This window comes from Suillus subaureus (genome assembly GCF_016647635.1).
Source record: "Suillus subaureus strain MN1 chromosome Unknown BJ212scaffold_324, whole genome shotgun sequence".
NCBI classification, from domain to species: domain Eukaryota; kingdom Fungi; phylum Basidiomycota; class Agaricomycetes; order Boletales; family Suillaceae; genus Suillus; species Suillus subaureus.
In genome coordinates this window covers 8577-19832 of record NW_024538880.1, presented here as the reverse complement: position 1 = coordinate 19832, position 11256 = coordinate 8577, and the positions used below count along the sequence as shown (strand labels likewise).

At 50.6% G+C, this 11256-nt stretch overlaps 3 protein-coding genes and 1 non-coding gene across 4 annotated transcripts; 2 read left to right on the top strand and 2 right to left on the bottom strand.

Moving 5' to 3' along the window:
- Positions 1 to 1149: 1149 nt before the first annotated feature.
- On the bottom strand, positions 1150 to 1221 carry BJ212DRAFT_t150. Its single transcript has one exon. It is a non-coding gene; the product is annotated as a tRNA-Thr (tRNA).
- Positions 1222 to 1232: 11 nt separating this feature from the next.
- BJ212DRAFT_1410816 (DNA-directed RNA polymerase) lies at positions 1233 to 2174 on the top strand. The gene is made up of 5 exons (XM_041337481.1): positions 1233 to 1344; positions 1400 to 1497; positions 1558 to 1587; positions 1768 to 1817; positions 1879 to 2174. The coding sequence occupies exons 1-5, from the start codon at positions 1315 to 1317 to the stop codon at positions 2007 to 2009; spliced, it is 339 nt and encodes a 112-aa protein (XP_041185219.1). The 5' UTR covers positions 1233 to 1314; the 3' UTR covers positions 2010 to 2174.
- A 6620-nt stretch (positions 2175 to 8794) lies between these two features.
- On the bottom strand, positions 8795 to 9214 carry BJ212DRAFT_1410785 (uncharacterized protein). The gene has a single exon (XM_041337480.1). The coding sequence runs from the start codon at positions 9196 to 9198 to the stop codon at positions 8914 to 8916; it is 285 nt and encodes a 94-aa protein (XP_041185218.1). The 5' UTR covers positions 9199 to 9214; the 3' UTR covers positions 8795 to 8913.
- A 226-nt stretch (positions 9215 to 9440) lies between these two features.
- On the top strand, positions 9441 to 10157 carry BJ212DRAFT_1489752 (uncharacterized protein; the record flags this gene model as incomplete). Its single annotated transcript, XM_041341434.1, has 1 exon — positions 9441 to 10157. The coding sequence occupies one exon, from the start codon at positions 9441 to 9443 to the stop codon at positions 10155 to 10157; it is 717 nt and encodes a 238-aa protein (XP_041185217.1).
- Positions 10158 to 11256: the final 1099 nt, after the last annotated feature.

Below are 11256 nucleotides of genomic sequence, written 5' to 3'. Positions count from 1 at the left end.
CCCCATTCCCGTGTCACCGGTGTTTAGAATCACCCAAGCTTTTACACCCTATCCCTTATGTACCGGTTACGCTGGCCCATATGGCACAGTACAGTCTCGAAGCGTTCAAACAGGTGAGTTTCATTCTGTGCCGCAATGCTACTCGTCCGAACCAACGACATTAGGTATGGCGCGAGGCATGTGGCACCACTGTCACTGCCGATGCTCTGTCTGCGAACGTGCTATGATCAAGGCAAATGTTGCCGCCGGTAACCCTGTCACTGCTCAGGTGCGGCCTGCGCCCAAAAATGAACCCCAAGCCCGGGTACCACAGCCTCAACCACAACAACCGCCAGAATATGAGAACCTAAGTGAAATAGTTCTAGAAGAGGTACGTGTTCCAAGAACCAAGGTGGTGAAGGAGGAAGAGGAGGAGGAGCTAGAAGAAGAAGAAGAGCTGTATGAGGACGAGGAAGAAGAGAGTGAAGAGGAGCAGTATGAGCTCACGAACACACATTCCCAGACGCACACTGTCACACCCCGGAAACGCTCTTCTGGGGACCTCGAGGCAGAGAACGCTGCTACTGGTGATCCCATCGAGGTCCCTCGTACCTCGACTCCGCCAAAGCGTCCCCGGACAGACTCGGATCGTCCTGTTGATGACCGAGCGCGGCGCGGAGAGTCTGTCGCGCCAATCCCTACGCCTCGCCAACGAAAACGCTCGTCAGAAGAGCTGGACGTGGGCAATGACTCTCCGTCCCGGGGTGACTCCCTACAAAAGCGACTGCGCGTTGAGGAGTCCTCGCCAGGCTCCCACTCAGCGCCTCGCACACTCAGCGTCTCACCTCCTGTGGTGGATTGCGCAGATGGGTATAGCAGGAAGGGCTTTGTTGACGCTGGGGATGGGGATTTTAGCTGTCTGCGAACGGGTCTAGTCAATGGTGGCGAGCTGGACGGGTTGTACGTGTTCGAGGAGCCGTAAGTTAATTTAAAAAGTGGAATTGTGTTCAGCATTAGCATGCTTTCAACTCTTGTATTTTGCATTCTGTACAACTATACCATATCTCCTTGGTTTTTCTACGGCGACGACGACCACAACTAACACTGTTTACATAACTGAATCGTTGGGGATTTGGTGATAAGGGCTAACAGCAAAACAAAAATCCATCGTGCCCGCTGGCTGGATTGAACAACCGACCTCATCATTACGAGTGACGCGCTCTACCACTGAGCTAAGCGGGCAACGGGGAAGGTAGGCTGTCAATCCTACAAAATACCAATGAATGCCTTGGACCTCATATTCATTATCATCGACCCCATCATTCTTCCCCAACCATGGCAGAGACGAGCCCAAAAATCAAGATTGTGCGTGCACGAGCTATAACTCGGAGCCTCCCACGATAACATGAAACTCTCCCAGATGGCGGGTGCCGCGCCAGACTTATCTGCGGCTACATTCCAAATTTTCGACGAGTCGCATACGATTGGAAATGCTCTGCGGTGGATGATCATGAAAAAGTATGTTCTGTTTTTTTTTTGTTTGATGAACGTTGAATTGATTGATGATGGTATTGGAAGCCCGAAGGTGGAGTTTGCGGATATAGGTTAGTGAATGGTATCGGCTTGTTGTCTGCAGCCGCAGTGCGATTTGCTTTATTCTCTTAGGGTGCTAGTCGATACCCTCTAGACCTAGTCATCGCGAAGAGACACTGAGATGCGCTAGCATGGCATCACTTGCTTTATATATGACAGATGTGTTTCGATTTACTGATCTGCTGACGCTTACAGCGTGCCCCATCCTTCCGAAAACCTCATTCAGCTGCGAATACAGATGTATGGTATGCAATATTCGTTTGTCCCCACTTTTCCTCCTGAGGAGCCTGATCCGACTTTTTTCAGATGGGCTCTCGTCCTTGAATGCGCTCCTTGAAGCACTGACGAATCTTGATGCTGTATGTGAGGCCGTTGAAAACAAGTATCACGCAAGTCTTGCTACGAATGACTATGAGCGGTGGGAGGAGAGGAGCTAGGCAGTGCTGGTGTGCGTAACAAACGACTTGCTGCTTTCACGACGAGTGCACTGTAGTTTGTTCGTTATGCAGTGTGCACGCGATAATGTGGACTACTCCCTTCTGGAGTTTGGCGCAATATCACATATGCATCTTCTGATGTCTAACAGAATAAGCGTCCTGCACGTAACAATTTGTCTTGCGAACAAGTGAGTATCATTGATCAACTGGGTTGGCGATACTTCCTGTGGTAGTGATGGCAGTGTCGGGTCCATTGCGTGTGCTATTCGAAGTGGTTACCGACTGCGGGGTTAAACCCAGTGCCCACACTGCACAGCCGAATAACGTTGGTGCATGACTCTATGATTTAATTAGCATGCTTTATAAATCCAAATGGTTGTGGTTCTTTGCATACGTATTGCGTGTTTCCCTTCAAACCGCCAGTGAATATACCGCTGGTACTCATGATCCTGACGGACAAGCTTTCTGCAGAGGCAGAGCCTGAGATTGATGCACCTCCTCCTGCTTATGATACATTATCAATCCACAGGGGCGCTCCATCGATACCTGCCATCGCCATTGCTTTCGCTCACGACAATGAGGCAGCTCCCACTGGCAGGACTAGTGTTGTTGTAACGGACGTGCATGGATATGAGCCTCCTTCTCGGGGTCGGCTGTGGGCACGCACGTTGCCCAGGAGCAGGAGCAACATTGACTTCACAACACAAGTTACACAACCTCAAAACGATGCAGTGATGTCAGCACCGGCCGCAGTGGACGTGGACAAATCTCTCCCAGAACGCCCACAGCTTGATTCCCGCAAAACCGTTCCCGCAGAATCTGCGTCCTCCTCCTGCCAGAAGCGCAAGCACGCCAAGGCATGTAAAACAAAATCTGGCTCAAGCTCATGGCTTTCTCTCCTCCCATTCACATCCTCCAAAGCTACGAAACATGTCCGTCAGTCTGTGCTCATGCTTATTCACGATCTCGTCGTTCCTCCGTCAACCAACTCTGTCAACCTGAATCCTAAATCTCCGCAAGTGTCCCTCCCAGATCCACACGAAATCCTAGCCTCCTGCGCCCAATCCTGCTCTGCGAAGAACCTGTCACTGTCTACGCTTCTTCAAGAGCCAACTGTAGCAGGTCACACTGCCATCTATTGGGCTATCGTCCACTATCGCCCCTCGCTCCTCGATGCATTGCTCAGGCACTCCTCCCCTTTAACGCCTGTAACGCAAAGTGAAATGAGGAAGGCATGTTTGGTGGCAAGTAATCAGGAATTGTTCCAAAACCTTAGACTCAGTGCGGGGTTGTGCGCAAGTGGGTTACGGAGTGGTGAGTCTTGAGTTGAGAAACTGGATTGGAGCTGATGCTTTTGACTCATTAGCCGCTGATAGACTGCTTCTTTGTCAGCGCCCACCAGATGACGTGCGTATTGAAGAGGGTCCTAATGGTGCCTTTGCTGCAACGCTGGATATCGCGATGTGGCAGAAACGTATACGTGCGGTTGGAAGCGTGAGCGTGGAATTCATTGCCTCTGGTGAATATCCTGTGCTCCTTTAACCCTCATTCCTGCCTTGATTCTTCATTAGTTTCTTTACCGTTAAGAAAATCCAGCTAACGTTCTTTGCATTTCAGGTCGTATATTCGCACTAACCTTCTTCACCACCGATCGTCCCCAACCCAACACCAAGTGCACCAAAGCCACAAGAGCGGTAGGAACATTGCACGTCTCACTCTCCCTCCTCGAGCACAGCCTACCAACCTACGTGGATGCAGCAGTAATCATCGATCGACCTCCTCCCCTTCCTTCTCCAGGGCCTTCTCCACGTTCACCAAGAAAGGAAAATTCCTACTTGCCAAAAGAGCACATCTACAGGGCCAGTTTCTCAGGCGGAGAGAAAAGCTATGACATTGAGAGCGGAGTGGGGTTTGGGGGTTATGAGGCAGGGAAGTGGGACTTCAACTATGATGGACAAGCGCGTGCGCGCTCGCCTTCTCCTCCTTCCTCGCCTAGCTCTGCTGGCTCTCCTTGCCATGCAACGTGCTCGGGTGCACATACACCTACACAGAAACATGGACAGAAAACAGATGTTACTTCCACCTCCCTCACACCCCCACCGCAGGCTAATGCAGACTTGTTCGTCTCCCTCGCTCAAGCAATTGTCCTCGTCCCGTTCCTCGCATACGTTAACATCTGTGTTGGATGGCAAGGCCACAGCTTTCACGCCCAAGAAGCAGCTCGTGAAGTTGAGGAATGCCTCATTAGGATTGTGTGCCAGTGGGCATGCTCCGGTGGTGCTCCGTTTTAGTGCAGGCGAGTCTATGCTTGCTTGTCGTACGAGGAATGGAGGTGAGGTTCTTTCAATACTGTTTAATTTTTCTGCAATGAAGCGAGAAGCTTCTGTTGAATGAATCATCATAAATTCTGGCTGTCTATCCATCATACATATAGCAAACTGACCAATGACGTCTCTCGCCGCAGATCCACATGCCCTACCTCATCCTACCGCCAAACCTGATACCTGGTCCGAACATGGCACGTGCTATGTCTCTGCAATCGTAGTGCCACTCGGCGAACAAGATGGGGGCGGGTTGATGTTTGAGTGAGTTTTCCACATGTCCTCTCATAATATCCAACGACAGATCGGGGAATCGAAGTAATAGACGCTAACGTCCGTTTGCAGCACATCCCCGCATATCGCGCCTGATGGTAGTTTACGAGCGCGGCTAGAGACGAGGTTGGTGAAAACTGAGGAAGGAGGGAAGGAGTGTATTATTTGTTAGTTTGATGCAGGGCGATGGTCATTCTTTGGTATTGTAGTCTGGTGGATCTTGTATAGGATTGTACTCAGAGTCTCAGACATATGAGACTGTGGGATGGGCGGACAGTATGCTGCTACTAATCTACTAATCACATATTTCTTTCACCTCAGAGTTCGTCTCGATTCCAGTACTTCATATGTTAGACAGGTGTGTCTCATAGATTTCGTAACCTGGTCCACTCAACGTAAGTGAATAATGTATAATGGATGAACGAGCAAGCTTTCAACCACGACTTGGACTCAAACTAATAGGTACCGGAAAAAGTTATCGACTTTGATGAGACGCCCATGGTGAGGAACTGTAAGTGGCATGAAAAGAGGTCATTGCATCGAGGAATCCGGTTGTATTCGTGAACCATCACCAATAATAGATATTGCAAGGGATCGATATTCTCGGAGAGTTGCCATGAGCAATACATCAGAATCAGATAGATGATCATCGTCAAGGTCACCATCATTGCCAAGCTCATTGGGGTCATCGTCATTGTTCTCCGGCACAGCTGCGAGCCTCATGAGTTGGGCTTGCCCTGCGAGATGTGCTCGAAGTTCAGCCTGTGTTCAGGTCCGGGCTGAGCCCGCGAACAAGAATTGAGCAGCTCTCCGACTTAGTAGAGGGAGTCACGTTCCGTGACCCGAATGAGATGATTTTTGGGCGTTTCAGCTGCACAGCCTATGCTGTGTACATATAAGCTGTGAAGCGAACACGTACCAGGAAGCAAAGAACTGAACTGACTTGACCAAAACAACCATTATTCCCTGTCGTCCGTCCATCACTGCTGATAGACCCCCTCGTAAGTGCTGATTTTGAAATTTGACAGATGAAAGCTGAGACAGCGCTGCACTTAGTAGTTGACTATGTCTTCATCCGTTGCTGGGGCGCAGGATACATCAGAGATAACACTCCGCCAGGAATTCAAAGGACACACTGATTGGATCTCGGGCGTCATACACCTGCCCAACGGACAGCAGATCATCACTTGTTCATATGACAGCTCACTCCGAGTGTGGAACTTGGAGAATGGGGCACAAATTGGAGAAGACTGGAGAGATGGAGAAAGTAAAGTGCACAGTATAGCATTGTCTCCAGATGGGAAGAAAGTGGTTAGCGGGAGTGATGATCATGCAGTGAGGTTGTGGGACATCGACACCGGCAAGGTTATGGCTAAATGGACGGGGCACAGACAAGCGGTGATATCTGTCTGCTGGAGTAGAGATGGTCGGAGAGTGTTAAGCGGATCTGATGATGGGACTGCAAGGCAATGGGACGTGGAAAGTGGGGGAGCTACACTTCGAGCATCGATCGTGACCAGTGCGCACCAAACAGTGTGGGCAGTCGTCTATTCACCAGACATGACTATGTTTGCAACTGGTGGACGTGATGGGCCCTTCACTGGAACACACTCAGTCGAAATCTGGAATGCAAAGACTGGCAAGCTTGTCACTATTCTTGAAGGACACACGGACTCTGTTCGCTGCCTGGCTTGGACCAAGGACGGAAAAATGCTCATCTCCGGGTCATTCGATTGCTCAATTAGGACATGGGATACAACCAAGTGGAAGCAAATTGCGATACTGGAAGAGCACACCGAAGGTGTCTTTGCCATTGCAGTATCTCCAAATGACCGCATCCTCGCAAGCGCATCGTGCGACAAGACAGCGCAATTGTGGAACCTCGAGAACAGCCAACCCATCAGATCCCCCCTCCAGCACGCAGAGGAAGTGTATTGTGTATCCTTTTCCATGGATGGAAAGCTATTAGTCACTGGCTGCTGGGACAAAAACGTGTACTTACGGGATGTTGCTGTGATTGAAGCTGGCCTCAACGACCTTTTGTCAGATTCGAAGGTGAGTTGACAGGCATGTTTCATTGTATTACATTCTCACAACTGAACGCGCCCTGCCAGGCTAACAAGTCGGCACTCAGTGTACGTGACACTCTCATTCAAAGATCTGATTGTGCTCGACTAATATACTCTAGGCTGATGATACTGGCATAGCCACGACTTCAATACCCTCAGACCCAGATGCAATGATAAGAGAAGAAGCTATTCAACGAGCGGTTTGGATTGAACTCGAATATGCCCCGCTACGTCTACTCAATACCTCCACGGGTCTTCTGTGCGATCGGGCGGCACAACTAAACGCCTTCAAAACGAGTGCAAAGTACAAAGAGCTTTTGTCATTCATAACAAAGCATTCAGAACTCCAAATGGAGCGCATCAAGGAAGTGGTAGCGATGTACTTTCGCTGCGTCCTGCTATCACACAGATGGGAAGAGAAGGAGGCGCTGCTGCACGACATCCAGGACAAAGTTGTGTACGAGTTGAGTGGACTTGGTGGTATCAAGAAACTGCAGTCATTCTGTGAAATCGCTCGTGACGCTGGGTATTGCTGGGCATGGATGGATACATGCTGCATCGACAAGAAGAGTAACACTGAGCTTCAAGAATCGGTCAACTCCATGTTCGTATGGTACCGCCACTCAGCGCTTACCATCGTCTACCTATGCGATGTCCCCCCTTCATCCCAGTCTGGTGCACTGGCGAACAGTGTTTGGAACGAGCGAGGATGGACATTTCAAGAATTTGTCGCTCCGAAAGTTGTTATCTTTTATCAGAAGGATTGGTCATTATATCTCGACGATCGCACTCCCAATCACAAAGAGTCCCCCACAATCATGAAGGAGTTGGAGGGTGCGACAGGCATAGATGCACGGGCCCTGATCTCCTTCCGTCCGGGGATGATCGACTCCCGGCGGAGGCTTCAATGGGCATCATCACGTGTTACTACATTGCAAGAAGATATCGCGTACTCATTGTTTGGTATCTTCGGTGTCCACCTACCTGTAATCTATGGCGAGAAGAAGCAGAACGCGCTCGGGCGGCTCCTACAGGAGATCGTGGCTCGGTCGGGCGACATCACCGTCCTCGACTGGATTGGACAACCTTCCGAGTTCAATAGCTGTCTTCCAGCCTTTATTACCTCTTACGCCACTCTTCCATGCACCCTTCCATCTTTGTCCGAAGACCAGATTCAGACAGCTATGTCTTCGCTGCGAAAAAATCCTCTGGCTGTGGAATTGGCTTCGAATCTTTACGACCGGCTTGATAACACGAGCGCTGCTCGTTTCGCGAACTGCAGACTGCATTTGCCTTGCATAGCGTTCTGTGTTACAGAAGTCAGTCTGAGCTACAGTGCATCCCAGGAGACTCGGTATGAAGTCAAGGCAGACGGGCTTTATGACCTGCTGATCACCACCAAAGAGCCGATTGAGTTCTCGCGGACAAGGCCCCTTCATCAAACGTTTGTGCTTGTCTATCCCTGGGATCGGTCTCTCCTCGAGCCACCAGACTTTGCAAATCTACTAGACGATATGGAGAGCGGGGAAGGTTATTGGACGCCACCTTCCTCCCCGTCAGACGAGTCACCTAGCCGTTCTCTTGCAAAACAGGAGGTGGATGATTTAGAATCGCGAGCATTGCGGTTAGTTATTCGCCTTGGGCAGCCTTTTGGCGCATTTTTGCTAGCGCGGCAGCGCGGCGGAGAATACAAGAGGGTTGCATCGGATCGTGATATCATTGCACAGGTCAAAGATGTGGCTTCTGTTCGATACCCGATGGACGTCAGGACGGTAGAAATACTGTAGATGCATGTTCTCCCCGAATATTAGAGATCTGAGCGGCTTTCATTGGTACTTCGTATGTGATACTACTAGATACGACATGCATGTGTTGGACTATGGTTTCCTTCCAGAGCAGACCATGGGGATCTATCTGCACCACTTCTCTATCCGATACTACTAGACTGATGTCCCATCATCCTCATTACATCTGCCTGCATGGGTGCTCGGGTTCAATTTGTGCTCCACCTCCCTATGTGCCTTCCTTTGTCCTCTGAAATTCTGTGCCATGCGGCAGTACAGAGCACCCGGAACGAGCCGCAACCTCACGCGCACACCTAGGAGATTATGCTAGCCCTATCCATCGACAGTGGACCCTCGCAGCCTCGACACAGAATAAAAAAAATCTCTTTGCTGAAAATGCTCCGTGGCATGCGGATGACAGCTACGGACCTCCTGCTGTATACCATCTCAGACAAACCTAGCATGGCCACTTGGAGGGATGGATTTTTCCGAAGTAATGCACCCGCACAGTTTCAGCTTGGAGGATCACATTTCTTCCTGCCAGTAAAGATACGAGAGCCTTGAGTTGAAATAACTTCGGATTTTTGGTGCCTTTCGAGACGAAATCAAGGTGCGCGAAGGCTTCGAGTACTTGCTGGAACTGTATGGTTGAAAGCGTGTTTGTAAAGTCCGTTGGAAGGTTGTCGAGAGCATTCAAAGCAGATATGGACATGGGCAATACGGAATCAACGTTAAAACTCATGATTTGGGCCGGTCATTGCCACTCTATTACGTAGCGAGGCACGAGCGCAGGATTAGAGTATTGTCTTTGGGCGAGCGGAAGACGCCGGTAGCGTCTCTCGTTTCCGCTCCCCCACCACGCTCGTAGACATCTAAGTCTATTCGAGCTATTTTCTGTTCCTTATCAGCACCAACATACCTACTGGTGTTCCTTATTTCTACCTCTTAATAAATATCACCCCAAACCATTCCCATTAATCCGATATGGCCCGTATCGCTTCGGACCCGGTTCTAGACATCCAGCCTGATTTTTCTTCACCCACCTTCGAGGGTCTTAGAAATTGCATCATCGGAGGAACTCAGACGACACACGAAGAAGTCACCAACAAGCTTGCCACTGCATGGGAACAAGATCGCGACCTCAGAGTTGTCGCATGGACAAGGCAAGTTGACGAAGACCAGCGTCTTGCAGCTCACACAGCACAAACAGAGCGGGAACGAGTAGACCAGGAACGCTTGCGCCTGGAACAAGAAGCCGAAGCAGAACTTCGCGAAGCAGAGAAGAAGAAACCAAAGATCAACGATTTCAAAATCGGGGCGGCTGTCGGCGACACCCTTACCCCCTGCCCTTCCCAATATGCGATCCATAAACTCAAGTCCTTCGAGTATGTTGAACTCTGGTACTTCAGCCCAGATGGATGCAGAGAGACAGCTGATGATGCCAAGACCAGTGCAGATGACACCTTCGGCCTCACCAAAGTCGAAGACTTCGTCACCCTCAAACCAGTCGCATCCTTCAAAGCCTCCCGCAAAGCCATCCAAGACCACAGTCTTGAGTGGCGCCAATTTGACCTTGCCAAGAACAGCTTCCTGTTGTACATCAACAAGCTCAAATGGCCAGACAAGCATCAGCGAGCTCTCACGATGTTCTTCATGAACATTGTGTCTCATCCCTCCCGCTCTGAACCATACAGAGAATGAGCACTTCTCTTATATGCAGCTCGCGTCTGCTGCGATTGGCACGACACCCTTGTCCTTGACAATGCCTTCGACATTAGCGTCTTCAACCTCACCCTCTTGAAGAACATGGGCGAAGAAGTATGGAACAAAGTTCGCCAAGAAACCCTTGCGGAGGTCAGTCTCCCCCCCCCTTTACCACCCAACAGAACCACAATAGCTGACCCTGACTCACTTCGCTTCCACTCGCAACGTTTTGCTCCTGCTTCCATTATCGCTTCCACACCCACTTCCAAAATGCTGCCACTGCCCCCAATGGCGCTCGCTGCCATGCTCCCACTCCCGTACCACCAACGGCCCTTAACCATCCACTGCTCCCCCCTCATCCCAGTTCCAACTCGCTTCGCAGACCCATTGCCAATCCAGCCGCGATCAAGCGTCCTCTCACCGTAACCAACCGTGGGGGAGCAATTATGCGACTCGCTCACGCTCACGATCCCCAACCTGCAATACACAAGGGCGTCCTCCCCCTCGCACGTCACCATCCACACGCCAGCATCCCCATCAGGACCAGAAGCGGCTCACCCAAGACAAGCAGCTTTTTCAGAACAGCGCGATGTCAGTTGGCCTCTTCGCCTGCGCTCTATGCCTCGGCCGCTTCCCCCACAACATCCACAAATGCAAAAGCGAGTTCCTGTGGGATGGAAAGACTCCCACATTCTGCCAACGAAACGCGGAGGGTCGCCTCATCAACACCCAAGGCCTGCAGCTCTGCTACAATTGGCAACGCCCCAATGGCTGCGCAAACACCAGCAAAGAGCACATCCACGCATGTTCAGGCTGTGGGAGTGCGGATCACGGCGCTCAAGGCTGTCCTCGAGGACAGAAAAATCAGAGCTCTCACCCCATATAATCCCAGCACTTGGCTTCTCGCACTCACCAAGTCGCGCCTCATACTTAAATACCCTCACATCCCACATTCATTACAATACGGTTTTCATGGCAGTATTCCTAGCATTACAAATACCCATACCCCCCCTAATCACCCTTCCATCACCAAGCACGCTGATGCGTTTGCCACAATTCTTTCCCACGAGTTCGAAGCTGGCCGTTATCTGGGCCC